Source organism: Palaemon carinicauda, chromosome 18 (genome assembly GCF_036898095.1).
Source record: "Palaemon carinicauda isolate YSFRI2023 chromosome 18, ASM3689809v2, whole genome shotgun sequence".
Classification (NCBI taxonomy): Eukaryota; Metazoa; Arthropoda; class Malacostraca; order Decapoda; family Palaemonidae; genus Palaemon; species Palaemon carinicauda.
This window is the reverse complement of record NC_090742.1, coordinates 86,957,369-86,977,754: the sequence shown is the minus strand read 5'-3', so window position 1 is coordinate 86,977,754 and position 20,386 is coordinate 86,957,369. Positions and strand designations below refer to the sequence as shown.

Genomic DNA, 20,386 nt, shown 5'->3' with positions numbered 1-20,386 from the left:
AACCCACTTACCAGTTGGTACCCCAGCAGATGGTAACATAGTCACCAGCCTTTACTTCAGCCTTTGAGAGACAGTCCACTACCTTTCGGCCGAAAGGTAGAGGAACATTTAGAGGTTCCTCTAGACGCCCCTCAAAAGGAAGAGGAAATAGGGGAGGACGTGGTCAAGGAGGCAAGTCCTCCGGTCAACAGCAGAAATGAGATGCTTCCGGTAGGAGGAAGACTATACTCATTTCGGGATCGTTGGCCCTTCGATCCCTGGGCCCCTCTATAATGTGCTGTGTATCAACAGAAACCTTATTGACTGGCACACTAGAATTTCTAAGCACAACTTAACTGTTATATCATCATGGCTTGATAACTTATCTATTTTTTGTTTAATGAGCTAATGTTCTTATAAAACGATGAAAAAGTATTAAAAATAATGATAAAATATAACATTCCACAATGGTTGTCAAATTCTTCCTATTTTCTTCAAAGTCACCAGTAAAATATATTTCTGAATGGGAAATAACTTCAATAATCATAAGGATTATAGTTTGCTGCCATTTCTACATCAAAATCCTTGCAAGCAATTTTAATGAACAAATACAACTAAGACTACATGTATTTCACAAAGTTCTTACCTTTCACCTCCAAATTAAAATCAGGTATACCTGGCTAAAACATCAATAGATTACAAAGAAAAAAATCACATTACTAACTACAAGTAAAATAAGCAATAGTGTATGGCATATGAAAACACTACTGCATTATACTAACATGAGGGATTATTTCTACATGATTAACAAACGTGTTTGGATCAGTCAAAACAAAATCACTACTGAAGGCAGCTACTTTTCATACAACTTCGGAATACTTTAGATATGAAATTAATTGTTTCTTGGCAATCAACATAGAAAATTCCACATATTAGTAACAAAACAGTTTACTCTGCCATCCTATATTTCAACAAGTGATTTTAAAAGAATTCAAACAGTTGCCAATAATATCGCCACATTCTACTTCTGTCGAAAAATCATATGGTCAGAACACATTTCTTTCATCCTCTTATCTTTTTTCAGGGAAGTGTAGAACTTTTTTTTTAAAAAGAGGGTGAGAGAAGAAAATCTATTACAAACATATAACAAAAATACCAAGTTCTTTTTCCACTTAACATGTAGGAGAATTAAGTTAAAAGAAAATAGCTGTCATGCAAAACAAAACTTACTCTGCAATACGTAAGCCTCTGTAATTACTTAAGCCAGCCAACGGGAAGCCCTTCCTAGAGTCGACACTTAACTTGATCCTACGTTGGTTAGCTGACTTAGCAGGTAATTCTGAAACATCACAAAATTCAACATCATAATATACAGTATCACAAATTGAAATCTAACCTATAAACTACCATATACTACTTTTAGCTTAAAATAAGAGGAAGACCTTGGCAGACATCATACAGCTATCTCAACTAAAACGAAAAGTATCAGATTACTCAGTGATGATTACTATTCCTCAGTGAATGAGAAAGTAAAACATAAAAGTCTTTGGCTATTCTCAGCATTAGTAAATCCATTTTAAAAATATTACTACCTATATGATCGGAGATACCCAAAGTTTAAAAGATGAGATTTCCAGTTATCTCTTTGGTCTTACTTGGGCATGGCTATTATCAAATATTTAATAGTTTCTCTAGGGCATCTAACATTCTGATATTTAGTTGCCTAATTAAACTAACAGCTTTTAATACACTCTTCCTCTCTAAAATCCTTCTAAATTTTTCACTTGCAGATACAGTCAGCCCTTAGCATTCACAGTTTGACATGCGTGAATTTTATTATTTGCAGGAAGGCGCAGGAATTCCATAAAATAATAATTTGGGGTATTTTCAGGATTCACAGTTATATGCAATTACTGTATTACATAATGGCTTGAAAATTCCCTCATACAAATATAGCAATTTATTATTACTTTATATAGTAACTGAGAATGCTATATTGCCATTAGTCCTATACTGTACAGTAGGTCCTCGGGTTACGACGGTCCCGACTTACGCGGTTTCGCCGTTACGAACGCGCCCCATAAAAATATAAAAATAATATTAAGCGTCGTTCCGTCTTACACCGTTAGCGTCGTAAGCGACGTAAACAATTGCGAACTAGTTTCTAGCGCGGTGGATGAATACGCTTTGCGGTGGTTGTGGGCGAGGAAGACGGCGTCGCTCAGTTCCACTCATACGCCATTTTTGGTTGTGATTGCCTGTTCTTTCTCTCACGTGTTTGATCGTTTTTTTGAACTTTTTGCCCTTCATTATGGCTCCAAAGCGCAAGGCATATTCTTCTGATGGTAGTGCATCGAAGAAAAGGAAGGCCATCACCATGGAAGTGAAATTAGACATTATTAAGCGGTCTAAAAACGGTGAAACGCCAACGAACATTGGCCGATCGCTTGGCCTTAGCCGTTCGACCGTGGCTACTATCCTTAAAGATAAGGAGCGCATTGTTGAACACGTAAAAGGATCTGCTCCAATGAAAGCAACAGTGATAACGAAACAGCGTAGTGGTTTAATTATCGAAATGGAAAGGTTATTAGTGCTTTGGTTGGAAGATCAAAATCAACGGCGTATTCCAGTGAGCTTAATGGTTATTCAAGAGAAGGCTAAAAGGTTGTTTGAAGCGTTGAAAAAAGAAAGGGGGGGAGAAAGTGAAAGTGAAGAGTTTTCGGCTAGTAGGGGTTGGTTTATGCGATTTAAGGCTCGGGCCAATTACCATAATCTTAAAAGTGCAAGGTGAAGCTGCTAGTGGGGATGAGAAAGCAGCAAGTGAATTTCCTAAAGCGTTGGCTGAGATAATTAGGGAGGGGGGTTATTCTGCTTATCAGGTGTTCAATGCGGACTTGACTCTGAAGGACTTTTGGAAGTCCTACAACATCCTTGATGCTATTAAGAACATTGCTGATTCCTGGGAGGAGGTGAAGGTTACTAACATGAATGGTGTTTGGAGGAAGCTATGTCCTCAATTTGTTAATGATTTTCATGGGTTTGAGGACACAATTGACCATGTTATCAAGAACATTGTTGCCCTGAGTAAGGAAACCGATTTGGAGATGGAGGTTGATGATGTTACGGAGCTGCTAGAATCTCATGGAGAGGAGTTATCTGCTGGGGACTTGATACAACTGGAGAAGCAGATCATAGAGGAAGAGGAAGAAGCCCCCACCCCAGACCCTAAGGCTTTCACAAGGCAGGGCTTGTCAAAAGGTTTTGCCGAGATACAACAAGCATTGGCAACTTTCGAGGCTCAAGATCCCAACATGGACAGGTTCACCAGGGTTTCCAGAGGTGTCATGGACTTACTGCAGTGTTATAAGGAGATTTTGGATGAGAAGAGGATCCTCTCTGTCCAGTCTAACCTGGAGCGGTATTTTAAGAAAGTAGAGAGAACTGCACCCTCTACATCAGCTGCCTCTACTACTCCAGATTTGCCTGCAACAGAGCCTCTACCATCAACCTCAGCTGCCTCTATTGCTACAGAGCCTCTGCCATCAACCTCAGCTGCCTCTGCTTCTCCAGCTTCTCCACCACCTCTTGTAGGCTCTTCACCTCCAGACTCGCCTGCCCCAGCTTCTCCAGCATCTTCTGTCTCACTTCCAGAGAATCCTGATTCACCTGCCCCAGTTTCTCCAGCATCTTCTGCACCTTCCTCTCCACAATAAACCAGTCTCTCCGTCCCTTGCAACATCCCTTCCAGTGTGCAAGCCAACCATAGGAATAAGGTAAGGAATTGTTCTCTTTTTTTTTTATTGATATTTACTTTAATTCATGTGGTAAGGAATTGTTTTCTTTTTTTTTATTGATATTTACTTTAATTCATGTGGTAAGGAATTGTTTTCTTTTTTTTATTGATATTTACTTTAATTCATGTGGTAAGGAATTGTTTTCTTTTTTTTTATTGATATTTACTTTAATTCATGTGGTAAGGAATTGTTTTCTTTTTTTATTGATATTTACTTTAATTCATGTGGTAAGGAATTGTTTTCTTTTTTTTTTATTGATATTTACTTTAATTCATGTGGTAAGGAATTGTTTTCTTTTTTTATTGATATTTACTTTAATTCATGTGGTAAGGAATTTTTTTCTTTTTTTTATTGATATTTACTTTAATTCATGTGGTAAGGAATTGTTTTCTTTTTTTATTGATATTTACTTTAATTCATGTGGTAAGGAATTGTTTTCTTTTTTTATTGATATTTACTTTAATTCATGTGGTAAGGAATTGTTTTCTCTTTTTCTAATATTGTTTTTATGTCATTTGATACATTTTATTATAGTACAGTATACAGTAATACTTTACAGTACAGTACAGTACGTATATTTATGGTGTTCCGACTTACACGGAAATTCGGGTTACACCGCGTCTTAAGAACGGATCAGCGTCGTAACCCGAGGACCCCCTGTATAGCTAAATATTTTGTCTCTTCATTTCAGGTGATTCAAAGTTTGAGAAACGGAGAAATTATCTGGAAATTTATAAAAAGTGAACAAACTGAGACACATATTGGCATGTGCTAGCTAAGAAGAAAGACAGGAAAATCATTATGGCTTATAAGACTACTGTACATATTCCAAATGGATCCATTGTAGCTCAATATGAAGAAGTAGTGGCAGACTTATGGTTGATAGCAATATACAAAAGAAATAACCCAGTCCAGAATAGGAGGATCAAAAGTTGGAAGCTGAAAGGGATGAAGGCGAGAGTGTTCAGTAGTAAAGCGATAAGACCAGAGAGGAGATATGTAAATGGAATATCAGAATTGCTTGAAGAGATATGGGATGTTATGAGAGAGATTCTGATACCAGCCACAGCAGAGGTGTGTGAGAGGACAAGTGGTAAGAAGCAAATTGAAAAAGAAACACAATAGTTGGGTTGAAAGATTCAAAGAGCTGTGAATGAAAAGAGATTGGTAGCGATTTAAAAAGGGCTAAGCCAGGAGAGTGTTATGAGATGATGGGAACACTGGAGGGAGAAAAGATAATCTGCAGAAGTGAGAAGAAAAGACAGGCAGAATGTTGGAAAAATAGGAATTAAAAATAAAAATGGAAATATCTTAATTGAAAAAGAAAAAGTCAAAAGACAATAGATAGCATTTTTCACAACTATCAAATACTGAAATTGAGTATGAAGAACTGGAAAAATTTTCCTCCAGTAGAAGGACCAATAGCAAACACCAGAAAAAGTAAATTCGAGAATGCTATAAAGGAAGATTAAATAAAGCTACAGGAAAATCAGAGGTAACAACAGAAATAATTAAGTTATTAGGAAATCTAGGCAAAGCATGGGTGACACACTATTGGAAGAGATCTGGGATTTACAGATAATGCCAAGAGACTATAAAGATAGTTGGATGATTAAATTGTCTTTAGTAAATTTTGACTGTCCTCTAATAGTCCAAAATCAATAAGTTTTGTACTCAAAAAAATTGATTTTGTACTACAGAGAATATAATGTCTCTTTTTTTCCTAAATAGTTTTATGACTGAATGTGCCATTAAACCTTATTTGTAAGATTTGACGCTTGTGATGACAAATTAATATCCACTTTAAAAAATTATGTATAAATTCATCAACATGTAATTTGTCGTCCTACCCTCTCACGGAATTATTTTTCTGTAAGCTAGTGCTAAAGGCTGTATTAATATTGATGTACTGTATTATAAATGTATGATATTGGATAGTTGGAGGGGATGGATAAATTGAATTTCCTTTAATTGATCATCCTATCTTTCTACTAAAATCTTTTGTTTTTTTGTCATGAAATGACATATCTAATAATAAGAATTGTGTAGATTTGGTATAGGGCATTGTTGCTAGTCATGAGGCAATTTTGAGATGGACTGAAGAGCTAGTGAGGGGGAATGTGAAAGAAAAAATTAGACCATTACAGTACAAGAAAATTTATTGACTGTGACTTTTTACATTTTCTCTTTTAATTTCCGTTAACTTGTGGTCTTGTCCATCTACATTGTCTCAAAACTTCTTTCTTTGTTTTGAAGAGTAACGGCGCCCTGCACCCAGTAGAGAACTGCGACGAAAGCAAGCACAACACAGTTTGCTCTGCTTGGGAAATAACGGATTTTGAGCAAAGCGAAAAATCTATTTTTGGGTGAGATAGCCATGTCATCCTGATGGAAGGTTCCTTTAGGAAGCTTTCTAAGGGATATTTGCTACAGTGATACTACCAGAGAATTAACCATAGGTCTCAAGAATTCTAACTCCTGGTGCGAGTATCCTTAATACAGTATATCTTTAAGGATATCCCATAATATCAGGGGATGTATTTTTTGATACGACATATAGAAATCTTCACCCCGAATAGATTCAACTCTTTGAGGGGGAAGAGTGGCGAACGAAAGGGGAGCCGTTATCAAGGTACCCGGTGGACCTCCTCTCCGTACTACTACGGCCCATCATTCTAACTTGCACTTAAGCTGGAATAGCCGCAGATAGAGTAGTTTCGGGTGGGGTCATTTAAGAAAGAAGGGTGGGTCCATCAGGACGACATGGCTATCTCACCCAAAAATTGATTTTTCGCTGTGCTCAAAATCCGCTTTTTGGGCTTGGCCATGTCGTCCTGATGGAAGCTTACCAGAGAATTAACTTGAAAGTACTATATCTGTGGGTTTGTATAAGTGCCTTTACTTTGAATGAGTTCCTTATATGGTCTACTAGACCCGTATATATGACATTACCGTTATTTGTCATATCCACCAAGCTTGGAACTATCTTAGGAGTTCCTGCACCCTGCAGGGAAAGTGTCGACTTCGACTATAAGGATTCAAATTTTGTATCTTCATAAGGAATTGATTGAATTGAATATAGGATTTAGGCATTAAGCCAAGCACTGGGGCATCAAAGGCCATTCAGTGCTATATATCGAAAATCATTCAATCATATCTGTACACTCACACCATTTAGTATCATTTTAACCTTTAATACAAATCGTAACACTTTCATACAATAAAATCTAGATATGAAATAAATATGGATTAAAAGGGTAAAATAAATAAATAAATTAATAAAATCAATTATAGCTCATAATATAACCCCATACTTTGTATAAATTTTCTCAAGTTCAGGGTATTACAGTTTTCCCCCAGTATATCTCTTAAAGGTTTGTCCTGGAGTAAATGTGTCCTTCTCTGAAAATTAAAAACAGGACAATCGACTAAAATATGTTTAACATCCATTGTCACTTGACAGGTATTACAAAGAGGGGCCTGTCTCCCTTCCCCACTCTTCATTAAATAATTGTGCGTTGCATGTGTATGGCCAATACGCAGCCTAGTTAAAATAATGGTATCCCTTCTACTTGTAGAATTACAAGATGACCATTTATCCACCAATGGGTGGATTTGTTTCAATTTTGTAGTGGTGGTCAGTTCAGACCATCGAGCTTGCCACTTATTTTTACAGTAAAGATGAATCTCACTTTTAAGATCTTTGTAAGGAATACTCAAGGGGGATGGATTACTTAGCCCTCAAGCTTCCTTTGCTGCCTTATCTACTTGTTCATTTCCATCCACCCCAACATGGGCAGGGACCCAACAGAAGTGAACACTGATACTCTTCCTAGACTGCAGAAGTACTAACCAGTCCTGCACCTCTTGTACTAGATGATGGCCTGGCATAATTTGTTTTAATGAGAGTAAAACACTATTGGAATCCGTAAAAATTGTATAAAAACTATTTTGGTTGCCATTTTTAAAAATATGTTGGACTGCAAGAATTATTGCGTACAGCTCTGCAGTAAAAATTGAACAAGAGGATGGGAGTTTATACTTTCTAGAGATTACCTTTTCATACTTTGGACATCGGTATCATCAAGATTTCTATTTAAAGAAATAAAATAAAACTCTGGACTCTTTTATTCGATTTACTGAGGGATAAAAGAAGATGCAGATACATTTTTCTCTATTTTCATAAGCAAAATAAATTGTCAATGTATACATCATAAGTACAAATCTAACCTTGCTTATATAAACATCATGGTTATATATATTTCTGACCTGTAAGGGAAGAACATACATATATGAATTTATTGTATAAATGCCACTCAAATGAATGTGAAGCTAAACCTGTCTAGTTTCACTCAGATGTTGGATATGCTTCAACACTGTGTTCAAATGTTCACACAGCACTGGTGTTATTGGTTAGATTCTGAACCTGTATAGAACAGTTTATTAATCACCATAGTGATTTTCACTCGAAGGTATTAATACCTATGCAGCCGATGCACTGTTGAGTCCCAAAACAGTCCACTGTTCATCGCAGCACTAGACGACAGGTTTTATGACACTACCTGCCGCCACCTCAAAGTGTTCTATCTCGTGCACTTGCTTCGCATAATGTTTATAGAAGTCCATGTGTTGAAAGAAATTCAGCGACGAAGCAACTTTCCTTGGATCGTGACCTGCGGGTGTGCTGTCAGGATCCGCTTTGCAAATAAAGTAGGTGAGTTTCGCTCTCAGTTGTCTTAGGGTTAAGTTTGATCCTGAGGTTTTGCATCAGAAGAACTGTCCTTCCTTGAAGTCTGAAGTTCTTCAAAGATAGACCTTGAGACATTCTACTGGGCATAGAGAGACATCTTCCTTCAGAGGGCAGATTCTCCAAGGACCCCACCCTTTGGTGGGCAGCTCATTTTAGACGAGAAAGGCAGGATCAGGGAAGAGATTCAGTTCTCCCGTTTCCAGGAACTGAATATGGCCTTCATTTCTGGATAAGGACACTATTTCACTAACTCTAGCCCCTGAGGCTATAGCAAACAGAAATATAACTTTCTGTATTAGATCCTTTAGGGTGCAATCCTCATTGTTCAGATTCGAAGCATAGTGCAAGACTTTGTCCAACGACCACGTTATGGGCTTTGGAGGGGTTGCCGGCTTGAGTCTAGCGCATGCTTTTGGTATCTTATTGAAGATTTCACCTGTGAGATCCACCTGAAAGGCGTACAGAAGAGGTCTAGTCAAAGCTGACTTACACGCAGTTATTGTGGTGGAAGCAAGGCCTTGTTCGTGTAGGTGGCTGAAGAACGAAAGACAGAAGTCTATTGATATTTCTGTTGGTTTCCTTGCTTTCACAAAGGAAACCCATTTCTTCCAAGACGATTCATATTGCCTCCTAGTTGAACTTGACTTGTATTCTTCGATGAAGTCGATTTTGTCCTTTGAGATCCCAAACTTTTTCTTCGCTGCTAGGGCGAGAAAATCATGAGATGTAGGTTGTTGGTTCTCAAGGATGAAGCTTAAACAGTCGACTTCTGAACCAGTTGGGATAAAACTGGGTTCAGCAAAGGAAACAGCTTCAGTTTCAATTCTAGAACTAGAGGGAACCAATTGCTTCTGGGCCATTTGGGGGCCACTACTGCAGCTGTTCCTCTGAAGGATCTTAGCTTGTCGAGAACTTTTAGCAGAAGATTGGTTGGTGGGAACAGGTAGATCCGATTCCATCTGTTCCAGTCGAGAGACATGGCGTCTATCGATTCTGCTTGAGGGTCCTCGTAAGGGGCTAAATAATGAGGTAGTTTCTTGTCATCGCTCGTTGCGTAGAGGTAGATCTGCAGTTCCGGGACTTTGTCCGAGATGAAGGAGAATGAGTCTGTGTCTGGGAACCATTCTGTCTTTATCGGCTTTCGCCTGGATAGAGCGTCCGCCATCACATTGAGGAACCCTTGAAGGTGAACTGCGGATAAGTGCCATATTTTCTTCCTTGCCAGGTGGAAGATAGCTAACATCACGTGATTGATGTGAGGTGATCTCGAGCCTTGTCGATTTAGACATTTTACTATCACCTCGTTGTCCTGGGCCAGTCTGATGTGGACTGCTCTGCGAGGGGATAGTTTCTTCAACGTTAGGAAGACTGCCATAGCCTCCAAGATGTTAATGTGAAAAGTTTTGAACTGGTGAGACCAATTCCCCTGCACTTTCCTTTCTTGCGAATGGCCTCCCCATCCTTCCAGGGAGGCGTCTGTGTGTATCACCACTGATAGCTCTCAACATTCGTTGATCTCTTCGAGCGTTTGATGCGTATCTTCTCCAGACTCCTGATGCATCCTTTAACTGTGCTTTTAGCACCAAGTCTGTCACTGCTGCGAACTGGAGAGAGCCCCATACTCTTTCCTCTTTGTGTCTTGAAATCCTAGTGTTGGATTAGTCTCTCGACAGATCCTGCTATCTCTCTCCTCTTCTTTAGTGGAATGGAGAGATGGTGTGACTGTAAGTTCCAATGGATTCCTAACCATTGAAACTTCTGAGCTGGAGAAAGGCGAGACTTCTTGCGGTTGATCTTGAAGCCTAGGTGCTCCAGGAACTGGATCGCCTTTCCGGCCACTTGCAGATAAGTAGTTTTGGATGCTGCCCACACCAGCCAATCGTCCAGTATGGTACTACCTCCGAGTCTTTCTTGGGAACACAGAACAGCCTATCCTGGAATCTGATGGACTTCACTTTCCTTATTACCTTCTTGTTCAAGAGTTCTGAGGTATATCCTTCCAACAAGGGGGTGGAGTGTTGGAAGAATTCTGGAAAAGGGGGTGGAATTTTGTTCCATTTCCAACCGAGTCCATTTTTGACTAGGCTGTGGGCCCAGGGATCGAAGGTCCAATGATCCCGAAAGTGAAAAAGTTTGCCTCCTACCAGGAACCTCTCATTGCTTAGAGGTTGCTGAGAACTTGCTTCCATGACCACGTCCTCCTCTACTCCTTCAGTGGTTTCTTGAGGAGCCTCTTTATGGGCATTTACCTTTGTAGGGCCAAAGGGTGGTCATGTGCCTCTCAAAACCTGGGTAAAAGACAGGTGACTGGGCCACCAGCTGCTGAGGGACCATCTGGAAGGTGGTTTGCGGCTGGGTTACCATTTGAGGCAGCGTGGCCATGGTCACGGCCAGAAGTTGTGCAGGTCTACGTGGTTTCTTTGCCTTTCTGTTCTTGGGCTGGGGACCACTGTCTGAGGATGATTTCCTTTTTGAAGACATGCCCCACTTTTGGAAGAGGTTCCTATTCTCCGTGGCGGCTTTGGCAATGACTTCCTGAACCATATCTTGTAGGAAAAGGTCTATGCCCCAGATGCATGATGAAGTCAGCTTCCTGGGTTCGTGATTTACCGTTGCTGCGGCAAACACATGCTCTCTACAGGTCCTTCTTGACCTGACGAAGGCATATACAGTGAACCCTCGTTTATCGCGGTAGATAGGTTCCAGTCGCGGCCGCGATAGGTGAAAATCCGCGAAGTAGTGACACCATATTTACCTCTTTATTCAACATGTATATTCAGACTTTTAAAACCTTCCCTTGTACGTAGTACTGTTAACAAACTACCCTTTATAGTACAGAACACTTAATGCATGTACTACAGTACCCTAAACTAAAACAGGCACAAATATTAAAGGCAATTTTATGTCATGCGTTTCCTAAACACGCTAAAAAGCACGATAAAAAATGGCAACCAATGTTTTGTTTACATTTATCTCTGATCATAATGAAGAAACAAACTGGAGGTAGAGCTTTGCTTATTACCCAGACATATTTCCCATACTTTTCCCTTAGAACTACATCACATCTTCCTACTTTAGATATGTATGTATGTATGTATGTATGTATGTATGTATGTATGTATATATGTATATATATATATATGTATATATATGTATATATATATATATATGTATGTATATGTATATGTATATGTATATATATATATATATATATATATATATATATATATATATATATATATATATATATATATATATATATATATATATATATATATATATATATATATATGTATACACATATACATACCTACATATATACATACCTACATATATACATACCTACATATATACATACATACATATACAGTATACATAAATACATGCATACATATATATATATATATATATATATATATATATATATATATATATATATATTACTGTATATATATGGGTTATGGAAAAAATCCGCGAAGTGGTGAATCCGCGATGGTCGAACCGCGAAGTAGCGAGGGTTCACTGTAAGTCCTTCACAAGGGTACCCATGTGGGACTTGGCTAAGACCATGTACATGTCTGGGGCATTGGTTAGACCTGCACAAATTTCCAGGCAGTTCTGATGAGACAAGGAAGCGGAAAGTCTTTCTTTCGTCTCCTGTTCTCTTCTCAAAAGATAGTCTGGCAACTTTGGAAGGTTCTCATTAAACTGCTGGCCTGCTATCTCCGCATCCAACTTTGAGACGGAAAAGGTTAGATGTACCTCTTTCCACTTCTCGCAGGTGAGCATGGCTAGAGATAATGGTTTGCATTCCTCTAGATTTGGGCATGGTTTGCCCTCTTCGACTGCTTTCATGACACAGTCAAGGGCTTCCACCGAAAAGGGGAAAGCTCTGGAGGAAGGAGCAATGAAAGTTAGGTGCCTCTTGCTCAATGCCGAGACTTTGGAGTTAGTATATTCAGCTCCATTTAGGGTCTTGGTTAGGATGGCTTGTGCCTTGTCATGTTCGAAGACAATAACTTCCTTGGGTACCGTCTCCTCGCGGGATGCAGGTTCATCTCGCAGTCTCACGTAACAATCTGGGTATGCTGAAAAGCTGGGCCAGAATTGAAGATCTTCAAGGGGTTTGGCCCCCAACTTCTCGGAGATGTAAAGCTTCCTATTCATCATGGGCATGTGCTCCGTATACCTCCAGGGGTTGGTTTCGGAGCAGTGAGGGAGGTCAAACACTCTAAGGGGCTTAGCAGAGCCCCTGAAAGTGCCAGGCCGTTTCCCTTCCTTTACCTCTCTCTTCGTCTCTTTGAGATCTTGCTTTACCTACTCTTATTCCTTCCGGAACACTGCCAACATCTGCTGGATCGACTCATGGAGCGCTTCGCTCCTGTCGACCTGTGTAGTCGGTTGGGGAGTTGGGGCTGAAGAGATTGACGGCATAGGTTGATATGCCGTCACAGTGAACTGGGGGTCCTCAGTCACCGTCGAAACGGATCCTTCTTCCTCCGTGGGTGCTTGAACCACTTCTTCTTCAGGGCCTTCTTGCAGTAGTTCCTGTTCAGTGTCGGTGGACACCTTCGACATCCGTTCTTGGTGGATGTCCATGCCTTCCAGTGCCTTGTTGATGTCCACATCCATTTTCAGTTGAATGAAGGGAGGCTGGACCTGTTCCTGGGGCACTACCGCACTGGGTTGAGCCTTAGGGAAGAGAAGGCACCTAATAGATTCGTTAGGTAAGTAAGGTCCCGGAGAGTTCTTCTGGAACCCTCTTACCCACCTTCGAAGGGTTTCCCTTGCTGTACCCCTTGACTCCGTGGTGTCAGGGATAACGTTTCCAAAGCCGTTGGTCAGCAAAGTCGAGCAGTTGGAGCAACCCTTCGGGTCCCAGTACCTCAGGGATCTAGATACGATGCAGCAAGGGGCATGAGATCTGCACATCGTATGCCCACAAAATTCCTTACTCTTGTGGTTGCAGAACACAACTGCACAGATCACCATTGGCTCCTTCTGTGAAGGAAAAAGGGTGAAATGAGTATACAATTGTTTATATTATTGATATAAATGCATACTTTTAATAGTAATACTTACTATTATATTTAATAGCTTAGGATAGTAAGCTAGAAAGGAAATTGGAAAGACACGTTTCTGTGTTTCCTCTCCCAGGCAATCGCTGAGACCTCCGTCAATATTAATATTTAAATTCCTTATAAGGGAAAATACAGGGTGGAACGACTCCCGTACGTAGAGCCGGAGTTAGTGAATATTTATATCAACTTCTCCACCTGTAGAATACTAATACTGAACGGTGTTTCATGTGTCCCGATGATCAAAGGCTTCATCAGGGTGTTGAGGGAATACTTTAACCTCAACATGTTATGCGGTCCCAACAATAGATTGCGATAGGATACACAGAATATGTTGGAAATACTTGTACTACTGTATTGTTGTATATTGTAGATCTACCTACTACTGTATTGTTGTACATTGTAGTTTTAGCAACTACTGTATTGTTGTATACTGTAGTTTTACCAGTATACTACTGGGATTAGGCTAGTGCCGCACTGATGAGACAAAAAGAATGGAAAGGAGGATTTCCTATTATTATGGTTTAACACAATAATTGGAAGTGTAGGAGGGCTACTGCCGCCTACTGTCTCCTTGCCAGAAGAGAGTTCTAATGGAAAGGGAGGAATGCATCCAATTATAGTTTCCATCCAGGCACAGCTTTTGCTGCCGGCTGTACTGCCGGTTGCAAGGTTTGTGGATGGCAGGCCAAGAGAGGACTGAAGAATTCTCAACAGTATAATGGGTTTCCCACCGGCAGCTGTCAGGGCCGGCTCAGTCTTTCCCCCAGGGGCATTCACCTTCGGTGAAGGAAGGACATAAGGAGGAAGTGGCCGAGGCGGCAACCTAACCGCCGCTAGTAGGGTCCCGGCCGGCAACGTAGTCAACCCGGCAAGCGGGGATGACTGTCAGAATACTGGCAAAAGAATGCTGTGACGGCTAGGCCAACACTAATGGACAGAGGGGGAGGGAAAAGGGTCTTATAGTTTACAGGGGAGAAAGGCGGCGGCAGGTATGCCACCTACTTTCTGCTGTAAACTAAGGAAGCATGGCTTCCTGTGCCAATGACGTCGTGGGCAGCATAGGAACAAAGATTCCCCTGTCGGCGACATTGTCGGCTGCAAGACAGTACACCCTGAGCTACCGTCTTACTTCAAAGCCGGGATACTCGGCGGCAAAGAAGGTAGACAGTGTAAGACTATCTAAGTCAGGGCGGAGTTTACTACTCGACGGCAATGACGAAAGATAGGGGTTGCCGCTTGTAATGGCGGCGGCTCGGGGAGGGATGAAGGGTTTAGCCTCTTTTCTCTAAAAGAGAAAAATATCAAACCATATCCATAAATTCTAGGGGATACATATCCCCATCCGAATTAATAGGGAACGACACGATGAGGTTAAACAATGGGAATTACTTTACTAACGTATGCATAACGAGTTAGGCTAGCCTGACTCTAGTGGGGACCGCGGCCAAGGTTGGTACCACCGGGGTCCCCGTCGTATACAAAAGTAACGTTACATATCAGAAGAGGAATAATTATAATGTATGCAAAATCTTCACTAATATTATTTGCCTAACTAGCTAAAAAGTTTTCTTTTATAGCTAAATACCGGGAGTGTCGCACTACTGACTAAATACAATGCATTTATGACGTGCGACAGCGGTCTCAAAATGGCCGCTTCCGGTGTCAGCTACGCTCAACCAAACACACTTAAATTATATGAATTTAACTGTGAGAAGGGAGCCTTAAAATTATAAACAGGAAAGATTACATACTCAACTTTCCTGAGGCTGAAGATGCTGGAGATTGCATGATAATATTCCAAAATCAGTATCAAACACCGAAAGAAGCGTGGGAGTGCACTTAGCTTAAATGCTACAGATTATAGGATTGATGGGCCATAGTAGTACGGAGAGGAGGTCCACTGGATACCTTGATAACGGCTCCCCTTTCGTCGCCACTCTTCCCCCTCAAATAGTTAAATCTATTCGGGGTGAAGATTGCTATGTGTCGTATAAAAAAATACGTCCCCTGATATTATGCGATATCCTTAAAGATATATTAAGGATACTCGCGCCAGGAGTTAGAATTCTGGAGACCTATGGTTAATTCTCTGGGAGTATCACTGTAGCATATATCCCTTAGAAAGCTACCTAAAGGAACCTTCCATCAGTACGACATGGCCGAGCCCCAAAAAGACATTATCCATATTCCTTGGTGTTTATTGTTGAACAGTTTTTAATTTTTGCCCGGAATTCAATGCAAAATAAAACCATGAGTTTGTTGACCCAGTATACTTTACAGATATCAGTGAACATCTCAATGAAAACAGGAAAGAGGTTGGATAACATTTATCATGTGTTACTTCTATTGTGTGATCAGTCTTATCACCAAAAGTTGTGTTCCCTTCACAATATAATTGCCTCTTTTATCTTTTGACAGTGATTTTCCATGGGGAGTGTTGCATGTACTAGTCCAGAGAAACAATTGACCACTGACTTACTGTGTAGATAGTGAACCATAATGTTGCAGGGTTCTCCTAAGCTTAATGCTTTCTTATGTACCTCGACTGAAAAGGCTCTGATTTGATGTATAAGGTTAGAAAAGTTTGTATCATAAACAAGTTAGGACACTATTTTGGAAAAAAAGATTGTTCTATTTCATATATATCTCTGATCTTAACGTGGGGGCTTACTGAATAACCTTTTCCTGATGACTTTGATAAGGGAGTGTCCAACAAGAAGTTTATTTTTTTCAAATTTTTTTTCTGACTAGTTATTGCTGGTCAAGTCTCATTCAATATTGTAAGATTTTACTTTCTCATCATTGTACCTTTATTTTTCATTTTGAAATAAAAAAAAAATATATATATATTTTTCTATGTATTTCATCCCATACTGTGCCTTATCCACCAGCCTGTAGTTTTTTTTATTTCTTTTTTTTTTGTCTCCTAATGCTCAAGTAAAAAAATCTTACCTAGAAAGCATACTGCTCCATTCATCTAGAACTCGGTACAGAGTACCAATGGAAGATGGACGGCACACTCAGGAAAATGGAGAAAAAGGTGAGAGGGGAATCAAAATGTTCTTACTAGGTCCCCTGGCCCAGTATAAGATCAAGGGGTGGTGTCCAGTACCCATTTCTTCTTGGCTGTTTACCTTTTGCCCAGATCTCTGGGTATTTCACTATATTTTTTTGTGCAGTGAGAAGTCAGTGTGTGGTCGGCCTTCTGACACTAGGCAGCCTGTGTGCTACATCTGGCCACAGTCCAGAAACCACTACAGCGAGGACTGACTGTATGGTTAAAATGACCAGGAAATCCAAAAATAAAAATGAAGTTTTCATGATAAAACAAAGTTTTATGAATACTTACCTGACAGTTATATACTGTATATATAGCTATAGTCTCTGTCATCTGGCAGATTTTTCAAAACTCACGGCAACTGCCGAGTGGTGGTTATCCGGTTAGGTGGTTAACAACCCTTACAGGTGGTACTTGAAATCATTCCCGTTTTCTGTTCCTCAGATCATCTCTTGCCCGACCTGTCTCCTGAGGGGAGGTGGGTGGGACTTTAAATATATATATAACTGCCAGGTAACTATTCATAAAACTTTAAACTGCCAGGTAAGTATTCATAAAACTTTGTTTTATCATAAAAACTTCATTTTTACGAATAGAACTTACCTGGCAGTTATATATATATAGCTGATTCACACATTTGGAGGTGGGTGAAAGACAGCCAACATCGTTGGGAAACAACTATAAGTCGTAGGTAAACACCTCGATTCCTTACCTGCTAAGGTAGCTGACTTCGAAGGTTCCTGCCTCTTGAGTCGCTTTCCCTTAGGAGTGCCAGCCAGGTGGAGACCTGTTACGCTGAAACAACTCAATCGAGTCTGTCAAACAGGGCGAGACCAACAATGTGACTAGACTTCTGCACTACCTATCCCCCTTTTTATCTGCAACCTTACTCAACCTAACCACCTAACCTTGCAGACTAGATATCTTACTCATCTAGCTAGACTGAGGGTGCTGTTCCCACAAGTCAGTACCCCCAGACAACCATAAAAACACAAATCGAATTACAGGCATACCGTACAATAGTTAAGGTTGAGGGGAGGTAGTAACTCCTTTACCCAATACAGAAGCAGTAGCTAAGTATGGGCCCAAAGTGTGACACTTTTCATAGTCCACACTTACCTCTCTGAGGTAATGAAAAGCAAACACAGAATTGCTTCTCCAAAACGTTGCGTCCATTATTTGCTTAACTGACATTCTTCCGAAATGTCAGTGAAGTTGCAATGGCTCTCACCTCGTGAGCCTTTACTTTTAACAGACCGAAGTTCTCCTCCTCACACAAGAGGTGAGCTTCTCTTATCGTCTCCCTCAAGAAGAATGATAACACATTCTTCGAGAGGCGCTTTTGTGGATCCTTTACCAGACACCACAAAGAACTGGATACACCTCTTAAATTCTTTGTCCGTGATAAATATACCCTGAGGGCTCTAACTGGGCAGAGGAGTCTCTCCTCCTCTTGGCCCACTAAATTTGTGAGATTAGGAACCTCAAATGTCCCCGGCCAGGGTTTGGAAGGGTTCTCATTCTTAGCAAGGAAGTCGAGCCTTAACGCACATACTGCTCCATCCTGGTTGAAGCCCACCTGCTTCTCTATAGCATGAATCTCGCTGACCCTTTTTGCTGTGGCAAAAGCCATCAGGAACAGAGTTTTCTTAGTTATGTCTCTAAGAGTCGCTTGCGAGATGGGCTCAAACTTCCTGCTGCATAAGAACTTCAAAACCACATCCAAATTCCAAGCCGGGGGTCTCAATTGAGTCTGTTTAGTCGTTTCAAATGACTTTAAGAGATCCTTCAAGTCTCTATCTTGTGTCAAATCTATGCCTCTGTGCCTAAAGACAGCCGAAAGCATACTCCTGTATCCTTTTATGATGGATACGGCCAGCTTAGAGTCTTGCCTGAGGAACAACAGAAAATCAGCCATCTGGCTCACAGAGGTAGTGGTTGAAGACACTTTGCGCTGTTTACACCACGATCTAAAGGTCTCCCACTTCGATTGGTAGACTCTCTGTGAAGAGACCCTCCTCGCTCCGGCGATTGCTCTTGCAGTTTGTTTAGAAAAGCCTCTCGCTCTGACAAGCTTCTCGATAGTCTGAAGGCAGTCAGTTGTAGAGCGAGGGGGTTTTGATGATACCTCTCGAAGTGGGGCTGTTTGAGAAGCTTTGGACTTGGAGGAAGGCTTCTCGGAAAGTCCACTAACATCTCCACCACCTCTGTGAACCATTCTCTTGCTGACCAGAATGGAGCTATCAAGATCATTCTCCCTGCCTCAAGGAGAGCGAATTTCTTGATGACTAGGTTGATAATCTTGAATGGGGGGAACCCATAAGTGTCTATCCCTGTCCAGTCCATCAAGAAGGCGTCTACTGCTATTGCTTCCTTGTCCGGGACTAGGGAGCAGTAGTTGAGGATTCTCTTGTTCTGATTGGAGGCGAAAAGGTCTATTGAAGGCCTCCCCCATAACTTCCACAGCCTCTGGCAAACCTAATGGTTGAGAGTCCATTCTATGGACAGAACTTGCCCTTCCCTGCTGAGCATGTCTGCTCTTACATTCTTCAGTCCCTGCACGAATCTCGTTAAAAGCTCTACGCCATTCTCCTTCGCCCACAGAAGGAGCTCTCTTGCTGTTTCGTACAGGGACAGAGAGTGAGCCCCTCCTTGCTTCTTGATGTAAGCCAGGGCCGTGGTGTTGTCTGAATTGACTTCTACTATTCTCCCTGAGACAGAGTCTTTGAAGGCTTTCAATCCTAACAGAATGGCCATCAACTCTTTCCTGTTGATGTGCCATCCGCTCTGTTCCACTTCCCAAGAGCCTGAGATCTCCCTGCTCCACAGTGTTGCTCCCCATCCTGACTCCGAAGCGTCTGAGAATAACACTAGGTCTGGGTTCTTCCTGAACAAGGAAATTCATTCCCCTAAAATCAACGGATCCAACCACCAACTCGTCTCTTGATCTCTGCTGGAATGGGGAAGGAAAAGGAGTCCTCCTGATTCTTCCTGTCCCATACTCTCGAAAGGAAGTGTTGTAGAGGTCTGAGATGCAACCTTCCTAGGGCGACAAACTGCTCGAGCGAGGAGGGTGCCCAGCAAACTCATCCAATCCCTCGCCTAGTACTTCTGTCTCCCCAGTAATTCCTGCACCTTCTCGAGGCACCTGGTTTGCCTTTCTTGGGAGGGAGAAGCCCGAAAACGAGCCGAGTCCAGAACTACCCCCAAATAAAGAATCGTCTGACTCGGTTCAGTCTGGGACTTCTCCTTGTTGATGATGAGACCCAGTTCCTGGGTCAACATAAATGTCTTGTGTAAGTCCTCCAGACACCTGTTCTTCGACCGGGACCTTATCAGCCAGTCGTCCAGGTAAAGGGATACTCTTATCCCTTCTTGATGAAGCCATCTCACCACGTTTGCCATTACTCTGGTGAAAACTTGAGGGGCCGTGTTGAGGCCGAAACAAAGGGCCTTGAACTGAAAGCACTTGCCCAGGACTACAAAACTTAGGAACTTCCTTTGAAGTCGGGTGGATGGGGATATGAAAGTAAGCGTCTTGGAAGTCCAGAGACACCATCCAGTCCCCTGGACGGACCACTGTCAGCACCGACTGAGTCGTCTCTATGGTAAACTTTGTCTTTTCTACAAAGACGTTCAGTGCGCTAACATCTAGAACGGGTCTCCATCCACCCGAGCTCTTGGGCACCAGAAACAGGCGATTGTAAAACCCTGGGGAAGCTAG

The 20,386-nt window shown here is 41.2% G+C and overlaps 1 protein-coding gene and 1 pseudogene across 4 annotated transcripts in view; both read right to left on the bottom strand.

Annotated features, from left to right (window-relative positions):
• LOC137657926 (LIM domain kinase 1-like) overlaps positions 1 to 20,386 on the bottom strand; it is a 431,530-nt gene that overhangs the window by 197,953 nt on the left and 213,191 nt on the right. For all 4 annotated transcript variants that reach the window (XM_068392621.1, XM_068392622.1, XM_068392619.1 and 1 more), the window contains exon 6: positions 1,210 to 1,318. In XM_068392621.1, coding sequence (XP_068248722.1) covers positions 1,210 to 1,318 — 109 coding nt within the window. The remainder of the gene's footprint in view (positions 1 to 1,209; positions 1,319 to 20,386) is intronic.
• Positions 17,686 to 19,054, bottom strand: LOC137658015 (uncharacterized; annotated as a pseudogene).